At 48.7% G+C, this 19,531-nt stretch overlaps 1 protein-coding gene across 1 annotated transcript; it reads right to left on the bottom strand.

Moving 5' to 3' along the window:
- Positions 1-2,029: 2,029 nt before the first annotated feature.
- Positions 2,030-9,688, bottom strand: LOC125941025 (uncharacterized abhydrolase domain-containing protein DDB_G0269086-like). Its single transcript, XM_049657929.1, has 5 exons — positions 9,386-9,688; positions 7,491-8,267; positions 6,300-6,770; positions 6,051-6,230; positions 2,030-2,146 (listed from the first exon to the last, which is right to left on the bottom strand). Exons 1-5 carry the CDS (start codon positions 9,494-9,496, stop codon positions 2,030-2,032), a joined length of 1,656 nt encoding a protein of 551 aa, XP_049513886.1. The 5' UTR covers positions 9,497-9,688.
- Between the last annotated feature and the right edge of the window lie 9,843 nt (positions 9,689-19,531).

Here is a 19,531-nt window from a genome sequence, read left to right as displayed (position 1 = left end):
TTTGTCGATCGGAGACAATGCAAGTAACGACACACCACCTCCTTCGTTTGTTTCTTTAGTTCGAACGTATGTTTAAAGATCGCCTCTGTCAGATGGCACTGCTCTGCCTTTTCGGGTACAGACTCGCAAAGCAGACATTATCTGCATGCGAAGTAACAATTTTCCCGCAAGTAATTTGCCCTGTCTAGTCGCAATTTCATGACATGAAGTGAGAAATTTACTTTCAGAGCATCTGAATGTGAAATTACAAGCAAAAATTAAACTTTTTGCCAACATAGCGAAAGCTTTTTTTTTTCCGTGAACAGCCAACACATCAGGACGTCGGAGGCACCGCCACTGTTCTCTAAACTATTTACTACGTAATGGCAATGAAGTAAATTATGAACACAACATATTCGAAGGCCATCTTTGTACCACTAAAGCAAGTTGCATGTTTAGGCAGCCTGCTAACTTCTAGAGGCCTAACCTAGGCCTGATGCGATGCATGGGCCTTTGGGAAATATCTGGTAGAACCATGCTTATCTGTGGCAAGAAATGTGCAAGTTTCAAATTAGATATGCCGACGCTCAGATTCCCAAGATGAGTATTGGTATTTTTTGATGGTGTCGAAAATTTATAGTAAAACCTTATGATGACTACTATTGGACCAAAAAAGGCTAAGAGGAATCGGGTATTATCTTTCTTGTTTGTTCACTTTAGGGCACGTTTAGTGATTGCGAAAGCGAAGCGAACAAGTAGTGCTTTCACGTCTCCACAGTACAGACCTTAGGAAAAACGATGTGTGGGATTGTGCTAACGAATGCACTGCGTTCTTGTTAAGTTTTTGAAAAGCATCCCTCTGATGTGGGATTCACACTGGCCACTGGCGACCGAGAACCTACTCGCGGCGACCGATACCTACCGGTCGCGACACCTACCGGTCGCGACACCTGCCGGTTGCGACACCGAACTGTCCTGCGTTTGTTGCCGTTCGCGTGGGCTACCACAAACATGGCACCGTAATATCACCATCAGCATATTCCGACGTCCTGCTACCGCGCAACTGATTGGTTGAGCAGCTTTGCGACTCCATTTGTGGAACTTAAGGGTCGGTCAGTGGGCGTGACCTTTACAAAATCAGTAGCTTTTCGACCAAAGCGACTATGGGGGACCGCCGCCATGCGACAAACTTGAAATGGTCGCGCGATCGCAATCGCTCGCCGATGTGAATGCGGGAATGCGAATGGACTCATTAGCAAAATAATGTGGAAGGGTATCTCTCTTCAACTCGTGCTAGATGTTCGGATCTATGCTAAGGAGACATGATTTTACTAATACTCCTCTTCGGTTTCGCATTTTCTTGCCCACATAGTATTCACCTCTGCTAGTAGTTTAACAGAATAGTGTGTAATGCCGTATATGTTCCATGCGATTAAAAACAAAATATGAAAAAAGAAAGTTTGCAATATAATTACCGTTTACTTGCTCGTTATCCAATAGCAGTAACGAAAATCTGCTTGTTGTGGACAAGGATCTTCTAAGAGTAACCGAGGTTACATACATGGGTGGCATGAAATACACTAGCTTGGAGTGTATGTTGACGCAAAATCCCATGCGGAGAATGCATCTTACTTGTATATCTCAATGCGCAACAACCTCGATTTCAATGTTTTTTAAGGTGTAAGAGGCAAAACACATTTCTGAGAATTCTGTAACGTAAGAAATATTTGTTTGCATAAGTGGCACAGGGGAAGGGGGACCTGCATGTTGTATGTATCTTAGCCCTTGGTGCTTCACTGTAGCTTCCCAGTATGACGAACTGGCTTTGGGTACAGGCTTTGCCAACGTGTTAGCGCAGAAACAGGACGTGGTAACGGCAAGCTAAAGCTCTCTATCCTTAACACGACGAGTGAGGGTGGGGCAAATGTGCGAGAGAAGCAGGGAGAAGGGCAAATGTGTTGGCGCGCAATCTTGTCCTGTTATTGCATAGTAGGGAGCCACAAAGACCGTCCACTCTGCTACCTACTTGAACGCTCAGTACGCGTGTAGCTTAAGCAGCGTCCCCTTCTGGTCGTGCGTGCTGATGACCAAGAGCTGCTGGTAGCCACCCCGAGCACACGTGCTCGTACAGGTTGTCGCACGGGTTGTCGCCACTGCCGAGCGCCTCCTGCGTTCGAGAATGAGGACGCTATAGCGGATGCCCTGTAGCGTGGAACAGTGACGTATTTCTCGCTGCCGAAAGTGCTTCCGGCACACGCAGCCAGCAGAAGCATGGCCTTCGAGATTGGTTTCCGCTACACAGAGGAACCTAGCGCTGCAGCGTGGATTCAGACACCAGCACTGCATAACTTCAGCAGAGTTTCTTGCTTTACGAGTTAGTACAAACTTGCGAAGAAGAAACCAGTGATGGAGACACGCACATAAGAGAAGTTGTGATCAGTGCCAGGCTATCCCCCTGTCCACTTTCCTTGCGTATACACGCACCTGCATCGCTGGTTTCCTCTTCGGCTGTAGACGCTGTCAAAATTCCGCCTAACTGCCGAATCTTGCCAGTTTTAAATGGTGGCAAGTATGTTTTTACCTATTGGCTCATAGGGCTTCTGAGGCTTCTTTGATTGGCTCAAAACGTGAACATGGCAGACTGTGACAAGGTTGTGGCATTTGGCAGTGTCTTGAATGGCACTTTTGAGTGTGGCAGAGCTCAGTATGGCTACTTTTGTAGGCAGTGCTAATAATTAGGTACAGTAGACCCACGTTAAAAAACCCCAGGTGATCAAAATTAATCCGGAGCTCTCCACTACGGCGTGCCTCATAATCAGAAGTGGTTTTGGCACGTAAAACTACCGAAAGGAGACGCAGCAGTAGACCCACCCTAACAGCCTACTTAGAGTATGAGCAAGAGAACAATCTAGCTGCTGTTGGGGCCTGCTGGCTAGAGCTTTGTTCGGTACCGTAGCCATATGCTGCAGTTTTGAGTTAGGAATTAATTTTTCCTCTGAGTGCACACATCGTCATAATGAGACTGCCGCTACCCGTGAGACAAGCCGTAACTTAGGGCTAACTTCACTTGATGCACACTGCAAAGTATTTGTCAAACACGCGAAGAAGCAAATCGCTCGTGTGGTGCACAGTACGCTTTTATATAATAGCGTTGTTACTCTCTGCCTTGTTTCACGGATACTACTTTGGTCCTAAATATTTGGTCCTGAGTTCTTTCCATAGTCCTCTTCATGTTTCGAGCTTAGACTGGTGAAAAATTCGTAGGATTTGCACTAATTCCAGTCCGAGTCTAAACCAATTGGAAGTTCACAAGAAGATGCAGCTTGAAGTGAATAGCAGCTCTAGAGGAGCCGCGTTTACATGGATACGGTAGAAGCGTATCGTATTAATTTATCGTATCGCATACACTCGCACGCCAGCGTTTACACGAATGAGCATTTTCATCGATGGATGGGCGGACGGACGGATGCTATGAGCGTCCCCATTGAAATGGGGTGGTGGGTTACACCACCAAGCTCTTCTCTTCCAGAAGACTAACGCCCCCTAGTGTCATATTTCAAGGTTAGCACTCTCACTTTCGATAAGCCTGTCTTGTCGGCGACATTGCGTCAGGTTCTCTATCATTTGTTCGCGTGCGCGCATGTATGTGCGCGATGTTTATTTTGTGGAAACGTACCGTATTGTATCAGGATATCGAAATTAATTCGCGTGTGTCCGCGACAGTTGCTAGCCCAGTGATCGCCGAGCACGGCCGTCTCGGTTTCTAGCTCGTCAAAGCAGACTTGGCTATACGTTAGTGTCACGAATCAAGCAACTCCCCGATGTTATTGTAATTTATTATTGACGAAGACGACACTGTTTGAACACGCGCAATGAACTAAGCAGTGAACAGAAGTGACCTTTCACTTTGTGAACGTGGGCTAACGCGCAAGCGTATGGGTGGTATTCGCTTTTTGTGCATTGCGAGTATAATGTTTATTCATGGACGCTGCGAACATGCACAGCGAGCTACGCGGTGTCGAAGCGAAAACGAAAAGGATGCGAACGCGGCGATTCTCCACCTCCACGCGCCTTCCTTCTCCCTCTCGGCTGCAAACATAACCTGGCCGACTTGATTGGCGGTGCATCTACGCTTGCGCCTAAGATACCGTGTGGCTCGCTTCGGAAGCCTCCATTCTTGTTTCGTTATCCCACAGTGCGGCAGCGGCAGTCGCTGGATGGTTGGCCGGTTGTCGTCCCGCAGCGAATGCTTTCCCATAATTCCTGATGCGACAGCCTCCTGTTTACACGCGCCGGTGAAATTGGCATTCTGCTTGTCAAACTACCCCTGCTGAGTGCATTTGATGTAATGCGCTTTTCTAGCGAATTACCCTTACACGAGATGCGATACGCTTGAAAGTATGTGTGACACTTCTGTCGCATTCATGTATATATAAACGCAGATAAGGAGTGTTACACCAGTCAACGTTTAGACAACGTGACCTTTGTTCATCAGGGCACCAACTGCTTATCTCAACGCCGTTGCGCAAGTCACTTTTCCCCTCGATCCCTCAATGCCAGAGGAGGAGGTGAATAAGCACCAGCTTATTCTCGTACTTGTTCGATCACGTTCATTGTTCGGACACTGTGCATCAATTTCAGCATACTACGGGTAGCAGTAAGCGTTTTATATATCTTTATTATAGTAGTAGCACCCTAGTAGCGGTATTCCTAGTTTTCCTAGCATTCCTAGTTGTAGTTGCCTCGGTAGATGTTTACAGTATTGAGCTTGGCAGTTGCGGTAAAGTCACATGAGTTATAGGTAATATTGGTACTTTCTGCAGAGTACCTGTAGAAATCGTAGTTCTTGACAGGCATTAGTATTACAGTTGATCACCCAACTACTATTAGATTAAAAAAGTAATAGTACTACTGTTATTAATTGAAGTAATATTCACACCCACTAGCGCGTTCGGGTGCCCACTATTTTGTGCCCCTATATTTGTCATTATACTATTGTTGCGTTTCTTTACAAGCGAAGCTTGCCTATGGCTAGCCTGCACGTCCGCCTGTTCGCAGGAACTATCATCATCAGCAATGGCTCGAGCGTCGTCGTCTTCTTCCACAGGTGCAACGTTGGCGCCGCTCGGCTCAACCGCGCGAACACGCTCGTGCCATAGCTCTGGCTATCGTCGTCGTCGTTTTCCACAGCTGGCTGCGTTGCCGCTCATCATTCCAGCGTAGAATTTCACTTCTCTGCTGTCGTCGTAATGGAGAAGCCGCGTTTACGGGGGCGGCAGGAGCCATTCATTGTCTTACGTGAAGGACAGATTTAATTTTGAAGCAATTTAATTTTGAAGAATCGCAAGAGGTAATGGGTGGGCGGATGCTGCTAACCACGCCGCCGAGCAAACTCGAGACATCGAACGCAAGTTTGTGGTTCGACAACAGCTTGTCCCTCATCAGTGGGATCCGCTCCGACGAACAGCGACCCAATGCCTTGGAAGTGTTGAATGAACATTACGCTTCTAGTGAGGAACACCTTGGTGGAATTATAGTTTGCAGTAGGTGTAAGGTATCGTCATCAAGGAAGAACTGCTTGCGTTCAGCGCTGTGAATGGGTACGTATACCCTCCATTTGTTGTGGTGGTCAATCTTAACGAAGTGGAAGGGCCGACGAATTTTTTAAAATGTTTCTTACAATGGTCGTTTCACAGCGCACAGGAAATTGGAAACGCTATGGGACGCAGCGACTGTGCTTTATTACTAGACAAAAACGGTTGTAGCGTGCGCAATCACGTCTACGATAACAATGACAGTCTGCTTATTATCCAATTGTCGCGCTGAACGCAATAATACATACATGGCATTGTAAGGTTGCCAGGTTACTCTCAAACGACCAGAACAAGACACCATTAATGACTCCGACATAAAAATATGGAAGCTGCCCTGAACAGTTTGAGGTTAACCAATAATACACTCGCCTTGGGTAGTGTTGCAGCCACGTAACGTGAGGCAGTATGGAAAATTTCGTAGACCGTGGCGTAAAGCGCTTGGCCGCATGGGTATCCCCTCGTAGCCGCTGCGCCAACCTGCGACTCGAGGTAGTGTTGCACAGTTGCGCGGACCGAGGCGTCGAGCGCTCGGCCGCGCTGGCGCACCCTCGTAGCCGCTGCGGCAACCTGCGACTCGAGGTAGTGTTGCACAGTTGCGCGGCCCGAGGCGTCGAGCACTCGGCCGCGCTGGCGCACCCTCGTAGCCGCTGCGGCAACCTGCGACTCGAGGTAGTGTTGCACAGTTGCGCGGACCGAGGCGTCGAGCGCTCGGCCGCGCTGGCGCACCCTCGTAGCCGCTGCGGCAACCTGCGACTCGAGGTAGTGTTGCACAGTTGCGCGGACCGAGGCGTTGAGCGCTCGGCCGCGCTGGCGCACCCTCGTAGCCGCTGCGGCAACCTGCGACTCGAGGTAGTGTTGCACAGTTGCGCGGACCGAGGCGTCGAGCACTCGGCCGCGCTGGCGCACCCTCGTAGCCGCTGCGGCAACCTGCGACTCGAGGTAGTGTTGCACAGTTGCGCGGACCGAGGCGTCGAGCACTCGGCCGCGCTGGCGCACCCTCGTAGCCGCTGCGGCAACCTGCGACTCGAGGTAGTGTTGCACAGTTGCGCGGCCCGAGGCGTCGAGCACTCGGCCGCGCTGGCGCACCCTCGTAGCCGCTGCGGCAACCTGCGACTCGAGGTAGTGTTGCACAGTTGCGCGGACCGAGGCGTCGAGCGCTCGGCCGCGCTGGCGCACCCTCGTAGCCGCTGCGGCAACCTGCGACTCAAGGTAGTGTTGCACAGTTGCGCGGCCCGAGGCGTCGAGCGCTCGGCCGCGCTGGCGCACCCTCGTAGCCGCTGCGGCAACCTGCGACTCGAGGTAGTGTTGCACAGTTGCGCGGCCCGAGGCGTCGAGCGCTCGGCCGCGCTGGCGCACCCTCGTAGCCGCTGCGGCAACCTGCGACTCGAGGTAGTGTTGCACAGTTGCGCGGACCGAGGCGTCGAGCGCTCGGCCGCGCTGGCGCACCCTCGTAGCCGCTGCGGCAACCTGCGACTCGAGGTAGTGTTGCACAGTTGCGCGGACCGAGGCGTTGAGCGCTCGGCCGCGCTGGCGCACCCTCGTAGCCGCTGCGGCAACCTGCGACTCGAGGTAGTGTTGCACAGTTGCGCGGCCCGAGGCGTCGAGCGCTCGGCCGCGCTGGCGCACCCTCGTAGCCGCTGCGGCAACCTGCGACTCGAGGTAGTGTTGCACAGTTGCGCGGACCGAGGCGTTGAGCGCTCGGCCGCGCTGGCGCACCCTCGTAGCCGCTGCGGCAACCTGCGACTCGAGGTAGTGTTGCACAGTTGCGCGGCCCGAGGCGTCGAGCACTCGGCCGCGCTGGCGCACCCTCGTAGCCGCTGCGGCAACCTGCGACTCGAGGTAGTGTTGCACAGTTGCGCGGCCCGAGGCGTCGAGCACTCGGCCGCGCTGGCGCACCCTCGTAGCCGCTGCGGCAACCTGCGACTCGAGGTAGTGTTGCACAGTTGCGCGGACCGAGGCGTCGAGCGCTCGGCCGCGCTGGCGCACCCTCGTAGCCGCTGCGGCAACCTGCGACTCGAGGTAGTGTTGCACAGTTGCGCGGACCGAGGCGTCGAGCGCTCGGCCGCGCTGGCGCACCCTCGTAGCCGCTGCGGCAACCTGCGACTCGAGGTAGTGTTGCACAGTTGCGCGGACCGAGGCGTTGAGCGCTCGGCCGCGCTGGCGCACCCTCGTAGCCGCTGCGGCAACCTGCGACTCGAGGTAGTGTTGCACAGTTGCGCGGACCGAGGCGTCGAGCGCTCGGCCGCGCTGGCGCACCCTCGTAGCCGCTGCGGCAACCTGCGACTCGAGGTAGTGTTGCACAGTTGCGCGGACCGAGGCGTCGAGCGCTCGGCCGCGCTGGCGCACCCTCGTAGCCGCTGCGGCAACCTGCGACTCGAGGTAGTGTTGCACAGTTGCGCGGACCGAGGCGTCGAGCGCTCGGCCGCGCTGGCGCACCCTCGTAGCCGCTGCGGCAACCTGCGACTCGAGGTAGTGTTGCACAGTTGCGCGGACCGAGGCGTCGAGCGCTCGGCCGCGCTGGCGCACCCTCGTAGCCGCTGCGGCAACTTTTGGTGGCTGCGGCTGAACATGACTACCATGATTGCCTTCATCACCACCAGGGCGATCACACAGAGCCCGGTGCGTGTAAAAACCGTCCGCTGCTCCGTACTCTGAGAGTGCGGCTCCGTCAGCCAGAAATTCCTTGTCTGCGTCCTGCGATCGCATTTGCGCAGCGTGTAAATCAGTCACAAGAACAGGCGTCGGTGCTCTGCTGCTACGCAGATGTAAAATGCAGGACAGTGAAAGGGGCGAGTATAGGGCAAGCGTTGTCCTTGTAGACTGTCCTCATCGGCACTTTGTGTCCCGTGTTTTGCATTGGCATTTTACCCAAGCATCATGGAATGTCATCCATTCGCACTACGTGTCATGGATGGGCGGTACTACGATAAATATAATGGTAAACCCTCATTGTAGAATACGCGTTAATTTTGGCCCGAAATTCTGATCAATGACGAACCACGTAAAGTGACAATCACACTTTTGTAGAGTAGTCGAAATACCGGCTGCGGACAGTGCTAGCGTTGCGTAGAGGTAGGCACTTGTCGGTATAAACGACACTTCCTAAGGATAATAGGGCAAGAAAGACAAGCAAGAGAAACAGTAGATCACAAAACCAGTGATATATATATCAAGCCTGATCGAGCCTTTCACTGACAAAATATGGCCTCAGAGAAATAAACGGCTGAAAATCGAACTTCGCATGCAAATTACCAATGCGCCTCTTAAGCTTGCGGTGGAGTTCTCTTGATCCTTTGTACTACCTACCATCGCAAACTATTGCTTTTGAGTCGCATTGCTGCGTAGTTGCAGAGCTGGCTCATTCAGAAAAAGTTTACAAGTAGCTTTCTCATTGTAACATCATGCTTTCAACATTCCTTGCCTTACGTTTATGATTTAAACGATTGCGCTAGTTTTGCAAACTTATTTCTGTGGAGTAACTCCCCTTAGAGTAGAACACAGGTTTAGAGCCATTCTAAACGTAAATTCTAAACCTGAAGCACCAAGTGTGCTGATAAACATGTTCGTGCGCGCTTAAATTAATCTCTTTCACTCTACCTATTGCCTTCGGAGTTACTACTTTATCGCGAATCTTCCACGGTAGTAAACAATCTGCCCTGTCTCAAGTGCATTGCTGTAACGCTGTCCTATACATAACTTCGACAACAAACCAGTGCGGAAAGTTATCTGGAGGCTTACTTGCACGGTAGGAGTTATTGCGAATGCTAAAAAAATCTATGACAGCATGAAACAAGCGTCACGCGGAGACCTACCTTGTGTTCGCCGAGGAAAGCTTTCAAATGAGCACATCGCGGCGAAAGCGCACCTTGAGCTGCCCGCGCATGGCTGGTCATCGGCCAGCCGCGCACAGTAGACAACCGCATCAGATGGCAGACAGCTTATCTTGCGAGGCTACACCAAGAGCGAAATTGCTGTTGTACGTTGCTGAGTGTCATCCTTATGCCTAATGTATGCCGTACAGACTGTCAAGATGCAGGGCAACATGTCCATCATGTAACAACTATTAGAGCATAGGTGTGTTTGGATGAGCTATGGCTAACAGCAACGCATCACATTCCGGTTTGCAAGAAAAAAAAGAAATTTCACTTTTATCTCACGCGCGAGATAAGCGGTTAGCCGTTGTAAGCTGGTTCATTATATTTCTGTGCGTACGAGATTGTGTACTTCAACATGTTCTCCTACATGCTCGTTGGAATAATAGCGCCAGCTGGAAAAAAGCAGGCAACGACTGGTTTCTTTTTTTTTTTTTTTGCCTTTCATACACACAACGGCAAAGCCAATTGCAAAGTTTTTTGGCGTAACACAAGAACAATAGCGGACAATTAGAATTATGTTAGGCTAGGTTATGTTTAGATATGTTTGATGTAATGAGGTTTGGTTTAATGCAACGCTTAAAGAACCACAATAACTCACTTGCCTTGCTGCGGTTTCTCAGCTGGCGCCCCTTGATATTTTACGTTGTGCGTATAGCGTTTTAAGTGTGGAGCACTTTAGGTGCCCGGGCTGTCGACGTCTAATCTGTCATGTCGCCACTCTCGGAAAACACAAGCGCAAAAGACAGTCAAAACATGCTAATACCAGCGCGAAACCACGTAAATTTACACTATCTAGAATAAGAATAATACAAAATACAGGAATACTCATCAAATAATCGAATTAATTAACAGAAATTTGTTAAAATCGCTTCTAACACGCCCGAATGGTACCAGCGCAGCGTAAGAGAGGGCGCCATCCCCCCACATGTGGAAGGATTCCGCTCACCGCGCCGCCCCTCCAGCGTCCAATCAGCGCGCGACATCTGGCAAGAGAGGAAGAGCGAGCCTAGAAAAGCCGTTCCCGAGCTGCGGGACGCTCTTTCCCGCCATGGATGCCGAGCAGCAAGCACGCTTGGAGCGACAGTGGGCGCTCGCCCGTGAAAGACAGGGCTGATCAAGCAGTACGCGTCCGAGAAGCTGAAGTTGATAGCCAGCGCAGGCAACCTAATCCCAACATCGTGAAGGCCCAAACACAAGCTGCTCGCCAGCTGTCGAGAGCATCGACACAAGATAATCACAGGATATAACAATATTGAACACAAGGAAAACACCGGCGCATCACTGCTCCGCACTTCCCCAGCTTTCAGGTGGAGTGGAATTGCATTGCAGCCGCGTTTATCATTTTTGCTCACACTACATGATCTCGTGCGTGTATGCCTTGGCAAATTACTTTTGGTATCTTCGTTTGCATAGTCGCTCCAATGCTCTGGCGCGGAGGCGCCCGAGCTGGTGCCGCTCTCCGACAGAGGCAGAGCACCTCAGCCAAGCACACCTAGGGCGACAGAATCGGATCCATGTGGAACTTCCGCAATTACGTGACTGAAACGCAGACCCGAGCAAAAAAACAAAATGCCAAGTTTCGGCTTCACCTTTCAGCAAACGGAAGTGGTGGCGGGTATCACGTGTTTGCAGCAAGAGGAGACCTCGGAGACACTGCGACGAGACGGTCGGAACGTCTCCAAGTTCTCTCGACCAGATCCGATGGCACGGATGGAATCAGCCAAACACATTTCGAGCGCTCCGTTTCACCCAGCCAAAGAAGTCGCGTGTCACAGCGGTCTGTACAGCTCGATCCACAACAGCCAGCAAAAGATACCGTAAGAAACAACACGTTTACAACGCTTGAATTAGGAGACTCAACCATCAAAAGCTTTTTTCTTAAGCTGCCGAGACACACAAGGGACATTGAAGTGGATTGAAAGAGAGCGTTGACGTGGATTACACGGTAAAACTGGAAATGAAAACAGCGCTAAGAAGGAGACAAAGAACAGCGCTTTATCGTCGGTGCACTTGCGTTGTTTAGCGCTTTTCGCGTGGTTTCGATTGTCAGCAACAGCTGTACGTAGCTATATCCTTATGCACATGCCGACTGTGCCAGCAGAGCAGCGCTGAACAAACGTTGCACGCTGTGGCGGTTTGTTGGCTTGCATCTAACACGTGACCACGCAGCTCGCATATTGGAAAATCGACAATGCGTGGAAACCCATCAAGTCTGCCTATAACTTATCCTAACCTAACCTGGTAAGAACAACATGTCCTGACTACCCCAAGTCAAGGCCGTTACCGGTACCCAACGTCACACCAGGGCCGGTATTTTGTAGCGATGCCTTTCCGATGTTAATGCCTTTTCGCGCTTGGTCAGTGGTCAAAGCGACGGTCCGCTCACGTTATCAACGCTATCATTCGGCCGTGAGTGATGGATGATCAGACTAGTATAGAATAAAGCATAACGCATCGCTACAAAATACCGGCCCAGGAGCGATAGTGCGCCTCACGCGACGACAGCAAGTCAAAAGCTATGAAGCTGACAATTTGTTGACTCTCTGTTTTCGTTCCCGTTGCGAACTCGCACTGTCGCCTCTTCTAGAACAGCTAGTTTAGAACGGGAATAAAAACACCGAAAAGACGGCACATGGAAATAATACGCAGTGGGGCCTTTCATGCTCACCTTGCTCAGGCACTTGCTGTGTTCCTGTCTTCAGCGATGGCGTCGGGTTCTTCTTGTTCACGAGCAGGTTAAAGCGCGTGCCTCGTGACTTCTCGTGACTTCTCGTGCTTCGTTTTCTTCGGCTCTACGATGGCGCGTTTGCCATTTTGGCCTGTGGTTGGAGGTTCATTGCGATGGTGAGCAGCGGCGATTAATAACAGTGCGTATTATATATATATATATATATATATATATATATATATATATATATATATATATATATATATATAGTTTCCTATATACATAACTAGAGTGAGCACTGGTGCTGCGAACCTTCAGCTGTCTATACAATAGGAATGATGGGTCGTACAGAAGTCGAGATTTCAACGCGATACTCGGAGCGCATGGCTGCCAGCGCTCCGACCACGCGTCTCGTAAAATTAGCTGTGCATACGGTCTCATACACAACCGGTTTCGTACAAATATGTTATAACACTAATGTCGCCAACGCAGTCCGGAGCGCGCGCTCGCGCGTTCCTGGCAAGTGTATTGACCTCAGTATATACGTACGCTTCTGCCCAACCTTCCTCCTTCTGGCTTTCAGACGTTTTGGTGGCTTTTATTAATTTATTACGCTCTATATTTCCAAATACTCAATAAATAACATTTTTCTATACCCATATGACAGTTTTTGTAAAACATTGTATGTTTCTGCCCACGTGCACTTATAATCACTGGGAATCGCTCCACTTATAACGCAATAGAGCGGAATGCTTCCGCACCGAACGCCATTACAACGAAGCGTACCACTCCAACGAAGTATTCCGTTGAGTCCCAGAGCTGCTCCGACCTTTCATGCGAACACCTCTACTACGAAGACCACTACAAATAATTTAGGTGTACCCGACGGCTGATTTGTTCCTTTACAACGGATTCACCTATAGCCGCGCTGCCACGTACTGCCCTGCGCAGCCGCCACTGAGCTGTGGTCGGCGCTAGGACTAACGATGTGCTTGAAAAGCGTGCAAGTCGCAGCGAGCATTTTAGGAGCGAAGCTCCTTATAGCGGCACCCGTTCCGTCCCCGTCGTCGTAGTAGTAGTGTGTAATTAGTCTGAGAAAAATGAGAAAAAAAATTCCGAAGTTGTGTCCGTAGCGCGGAATCGAACCAGGGACCCCTCGCTTCCGACCGCGCGGCGTTATCCCACTACGCCACGAAGCGCACATAGACACACGCACCACGATGGCAATAAATACCCAACATTAACGAAAGGCCGCGTTTCTAGCGCGTTTCTAACGCGTTTGTGCTAGCGCGTTACGGCCCGTGTAAGAAGCTGGTGTAAGACGCTGTGGCCTCTCCGCCTTACCTTCAACGCGTTTCGAACGCGCTGCCCAAGGCGGTGGCAAGTCAAGTTCAAGTCGAGGAGCGTTTATGAATACGGGGGTATACTCTCTCAGCAGTCATGTGATGGCGTCGGCAAACGCGGTGCACGTTCCGGCATGTGTAAATGGCTGCGTAAGACGCTGTGGCCGCTCCCCCTTACTAGAGAGTACTGCACGTTTCTAACGCGTTGGGCTAGCGTCCCCTTAAGCGGGAGATCCGATGATTCCCTCCGGAGCTTCGCCCACTCATCATCATTCACCCCGTGGATATGCTGTGATTTTTATTCCTGCTGAACAGGTCCAGAAATCTCTCAACTCAAAGCACAACACAACAGCGGGTGCTACGGCTGACGAATACGTCATGGTTGACGACGACACTTGAGTCGCTATGGCTACTGATGACCGACGATGTCGTATAGACGTCAACGAGGGCGGGAAAGAGGCGGAAGTCGACAAAGGCAACAGTGATATGAACTGCCTGAAGACGCAAAAAAATGTTGTCGCAGTTTCACCTGAAAGGCGAAGCATCAATTGCGATAGCAAATTTGTAGAGAGCTATACGGAGTAATGTTTTTAGCTTTATCAGCTGTATAAACTTGGACATGCAGCAGCACCGGCAACGCGCAGAACTGTTGTCGACACCGTCGGCGTTTTGCCCGCGTTCGCTCAAAATGCCTGCGGCGTTGGTGACTGTTGCCGGAGCCTCTGATATAAATAGGCACTTGGTGCCGCAGCTAAACGTCGCCTCCCTTCTCTCCCCCTCCCCCCTCCCCCACGGCCTCTCGCGCGTCGGAAGAAGGCGCGTTTGCTCTACATATATGGTGATTGTAAAGGAGGAAAGAGACGCCTACTTCTGCAGCCCTTAAGCAAGCACGGCGCAGAACGCGCGTTTGTTCTCCGCCGTGCGTTCACTCCCCGTGAAAGAGCGCGTCCCTCGCGCCCTTTCACTCGCACATACAGCGTTCGGCAGCGCGCGGCGACGATTTCATCTCCATTGACGTCATACGGAACCTCACGGCGACGGCGACCGCGACGGCGACGCCGACGGCAGAAATCTGCTTTTGAGTGTCCATATAATTGCTATCGCAATAAAACGGTATTAGCACTTGCCATAACAGACACAAAGAAGTTTACACCTCTATTAGTATGGCCTCAGAGATTGGGCGGCGCCAGCGGTGCGCTGAAGTTATCCGAAGCCATGGATCGCCGTGGCAATCGTTCCCAGTATCCACGTGGCAATCGTTCCAGCGAGTGGAGGCTTCATTAAACTGAACAATCCTCAGGCTACCCAGGAGGATCTTCATGCTGCTACTCCATTGTACCAGACCATTTCGGACGTAAGGCAGTTCGACCGGAGAGGCATTCTTTGTAGGTCGCCAGACCAGACATGTGTTGCGGACTTACTCAAGTGCACATCTTTCGCTGCCATTCCGGTGAGTGCATTTATCCCTACTCACCTCGCGTGCACCAAGGGAGTAGTACGAGGTGTCGACTCAAGTCTTACCCCGACAGAAACATTAGAAAAGTTATCTGCAGCTGGAGTGATTGCCGTGTATTGATGCAATAGAGTGTTGGACAATACCAGAGTACCAACAGAATCAGTGATAGCCACTTTTGTTGGCACTTCCTGCCCATCAGTGATCAAAATATGGCCCCTTATATTCAGAGTAGATCCACTTGCACCGCGTCCGCTTCAATGTCGCAATTGCTGGCGATTTGGCCATAGTATCGGTGCATGTAAATCAAGCCAACGTTGCTGCACATGTGGGGTAAGTCACGCTCCCAGTGATTGCACTTCCGAAAACGAGAGATGCTGCCTTTGTGAAGGAAACCATCCGGCCGATTACTCTAACTGTTCTGTGCGGGCCCAAGAAGTGCAGATCCTCGAAGTTATCGATAAAAAACGTTGCTCCAGAAGAGAGGCTACAAATATTGTAAATGAAAGAAAATTTGGCTATGCAGGAGTTACAGCTAAACAAAAATACGATACTTGACTCATCTCTCACTGCAACCATAGAAAATGCTGTTCAAAAGGCCGTGGCTAAGGCAATGGATCAGTTGTTAGTAAATCTTGGTGAAAGCACCGCACAGGCTATTTCCGCGCAAATGAATACGTTAATGCAAGCTACTGGTCTATGCTCGGTAGCAAATCAACTTATAAATTCGGGGCAGCAATCTGTCGATGGAAACAGGGAGACAACTGTCTCGGGAGATGGCACAGCGTGCAATAGTTCCCCTACCGCTCATTCTGCTTCCACCAACCAGACCATTCAAGATTGCGAAATGAAAGACGCAGAACATATTGCTCGTGCTCAAAAAAGAGCTATGTCAACAATCAGTGAGGATTCTTCCTCACTTCCCCATTCGAAGTCAAAGAAATGTCAGTCGAAGTTTACATTGGAGGATAGTGCATCAAAGAAGTCCCCTTCGACAGCAGCAACTTCATCATATGATTGTTAAAGGTTCTTCAGTGGAACTGCCGATCACTATTATCAACTTCTGTAGATTTGTTTTCTATTACAAACCAACTTAATCCAGATATAATAGTATTACAGGAAACTTGGTTGACAACGGAGAAAAATTTCCATTTAAAATTTTACAGATCTTTTCGCCTAGACCGCCCTACAAGAGGTGGTGGACTAATTATATTTATTTCGACTAAAATATGTCATAAAGCCAAAATTTTATTCGAATTGATGGATTCTGAGTGTGAAATTCTGGCTATAGAACTGACTCTACCTGGATGTTTCCCTCTTTATATTGTAAATACTTATTTTCCTTCCGGTGTGCGGGACACTCGCTCTCTTGACAGTGTTCTAGCTAGCTGTGGGCGGGATGTTTTACTTACTGGGGATTTCAATTCACATCATGTTTCATGGGGTTTAAAGACAGATTCATGCGGTAAACGCTTGTGGAATTGGTCATTACATAATAACCTTTCTTGTGTAAATTCTGGGGCAACTACATTCATGCGTGGCCAAAATCAGTCAGCAATTGATCTCACATTCTCTAGCCGTAGTCTCTCTGTGTCTTCATGGTCGACTGTTGATTGCGCCTCTAATAGTGATCACATCCCGCTGGTCTTTGAAACAGTCCGCCCTATTACAACAATGGATGAACAAGTTCGAACGTTTGTAAACTACAATACCTTAATTTAAGCACTCCTTGCGATCTGCGATTTCGTCACTTTCTGAGGCGTCCAATGAAGAAAAGGCGAAGATTATTTGTTCAGCCCTTGAAAAATCTAGCAAGCAGTCGGAATCCAGAATTCGATCCAATAATGGTTACCCCTACAACCCTCGGTGGAATACCGACTGTTCACGCGATTATAAAAGAAGGAAAGCAGCCTGGAAAAAATTGTTATATAACCAGTGTCCAAAAAATTGGAGTGATTATAAATTCTACAGAACTATATTTAAACATACAGTTTCTAAAGCAAAATACGACTATGATTGCAAACGTTTCGAATATCTATCTAAATCTAAAAACAAGCGAGCGCTTTTCACTTTTCTTCGTGGCAGAAAGATTCTTCCGCGTCCGAGTAACATTCACTCGATGGTTTTCACTAGTGGAGAAATAACGCAAATGGTAGAAGAAATTGCAAAGGGTTTAGAAATCCGGTTCACGTCCTTGTTGTCGCCATCTTCCAAGTTACGCATACGGTCCGATGATTTTACGGAGATCACTATGTTAGAACTGGCCACAGCAGTGGAAAGTATGCCACATGCCACCCCAGGTGTGGAAGGAATAACCTCAAAAATGATAAACATTTTATTCAAGGAGTCCCCAGATGTTCTTTTAGACGTAGTGAATTATTCTATTCAATTTTCGTGGATACCGTCCAGTTGGAAATTCGCTAAAATTATTCCGATTCTTAAAAATATTGGTGACGGATACACGCTTGATAATATTTCACCAATTGATCTAACCTCCAATTTAGTGAAATTAATAGAAATAATTCTAAATTTTCGTCTTATAAAATTAGTAGAGGACAGAGAAGTGCTCAGCCCTTTCCAAATTGGCTTTAGACCTGGCTGTTCCATTTGGCACGCTCATGTGGACCTGGAAAGCCGTATAAAACTAGCACGTCGCCAGAGACAAATTGCAGCTCTAGTAACTTTAGATATATCAAAAGCTTACAATAGTGTAGAACACGAAGTTTTATTGAATCTATTAATTAACCTTGATTTCCCAAAATACATAACAAAATGGTTTAGCGAGTTTCTGACTGACCGAAAGTTTTATTGTTCTTTGAAAGGATGTTCTTCAAATAGGCGTCAACAATCGCGTGGAGTTCCACAAGGAGCTGTCACGTCCCCTTTATTATTTCATATATTACTAAGCTCTATACCTTGTCATAATGACATATACACATATGTCTACGCAGATGACATTGCTTTTTTTGCATCTGACATTGACATTCACTCTTTATATAATCGATTGCAAACATACCTGTGTGCCATAGAAAACTGGTTACTGAATATTCGCCTCTCCCTAAATGTCAGTAAATGCGCAATAATAGTTTTTTCTTTACTAGATCCAATACATATAAACCTAACTTACCGCCTACAAAACATACCTCAGGTGGACTCGGTAAAATACCTGGGCATAATATACGATGACCGGCTAAATTGGCGCAGGCACATTGAATATATAAATAAAAAAGGAGTGCGAGCGATTGGAATGCTAAGAAGGCTTTGCAACAGTCGATCAGGAATACGGAGAGACTCTCTTGTGATGATTTATAAAATGTACATACGGCCAATTTTGGAATTCGGATGTGTTCTATATTCAGGTGCCCCGGCATACAAATTACATCCCCTTGTTCTTCTGGAACGGGAAGCTTTACGCCTGTGCCTTGGATTGCCAAAGTTCGTTGCCAACAATGTATTATACCTAGAAACACATTTATCTTCTCTTTTGTGCAGATTTCGGTTATTAACGGTCCAAACATTCTTAAAAATGTATGAATTCCCTATAAAATTACAAATAATTTTCATTTCCCAGCCTGCAATATTTTTTCAATCTTCCTCGCCCCGGTTCCACACTGCTCAGGTCGTTTTCGTACAGGCACTTGTTGGTCCCTTAGATGTACGATTATGTGAGATCCCTCCAATTTACAGTGAGAGAGAGAATCTCCAAATTATTTTCGACGATATATATCCAAACAACGCAAAACTCCTTTCTTACAATATATTAAATGGGCTATTAGAAAATCACTTATTGGAGTTAAAAATAAAAGCCGTCTTAGCGACAGACGCCTCGCAATCAGAAGAACAATCTGGAATTAGAATTTTCTCTTCCGCTTTCGATTGGTCGTTCTCCTTAAGAATTCCAGGCTATATACCAGTATTTCAACTGAGTTTCTGGCGGTTGCAATAGCTCTACGAAAAGTGCACTCATCAATCTCGGAAGTTGTAATCGTAACGGATTCGTTTTCATTATGTTCAGCTCTCACTGCCAATAGTGGCTCACAAGTTTCGCGTACATTCCAATGTCTTATTCCTTCTAACGTAAAATTGATTAGATTGGTATGGGTGCATGGTAATTATTAATGAATTAGCTGACAGCTTAGCGAGAGCTGCCCTTAGTGGTCCAATCCTTCCGATTCTTCCTGCATCAGCTTACATAGCCGCGGCTAGGTTCAGGAGACGGGCCGTCATGCAAGGCTCCTGGAACCTACCATTAACAAATCTAACTGATTATTGACACCTCTTATTTCCTTGGAATAGAAAATTCTGCCATAATAGAAAACTTGAAGTCCGCTTTACCAAATTACGATGTCACATTCCTACATTAAACTTTTATCTACATCGATCTGGTCTGGCGCCCTCCTCCTTTTGATCATACTGTGGTGAATACGAAACAATAGAACCATTCTTCCTGTCATGCCGCCGTTTTTCCTCATTAAGAAAACATGCTTTAGAAGAAAAATTTAACTGTGCTGGGTTAAATATTCCGATACCCAATATTCTATCCTTTGGTGCCTCTTCTCTCGGACATTGTCATAGGGATGTTGGTGCAGCTGTTGTGAGGTACATAATTGAATCAGGAC

This window comes from Dermacentor silvarum, chromosome 10 (assembly GCF_013339745.2).
Source record: "Dermacentor silvarum isolate Dsil-2018 chromosome 10, BIME_Dsil_1.4, whole genome shotgun sequence".
NCBI classification, from domain to species: Eukaryota; Metazoa; Arthropoda; class Arachnida; order Ixodida; family Ixodidae; genus Dermacentor; species Dermacentor silvarum.
Note: the sequence above shows the minus strand (reverse complement) of the source record. Positions and strands in the feature narration are given on the sequence as shown.

Excerpts from the sequence above, each read along its gene's own strand:
- LOC125941025 (XM_049657929.1), bottom strand. The coding sequence starts at position 9,496 with ATGCGGTTGTCTACTGTGCGCGGCTGGCCGATGACCAGCCATGCGCGG. Across the intron at positions 6,231-6,299 it reads TTGCCGCAGCGGCTACGAGG|GTTGCCGCAGCGGCTACGAG; the intron begins GTGCGCCAGCGC and ends CTCGAGTCGCAG. Across the intron at positions 2,147-6,050 it reads AACACTACCTCGAGTCGCAG|GAGGCGCTCGGCAGTGGCGA; the intron begins GTTGGCGCAGCG and ends TCTCGAACGCAG.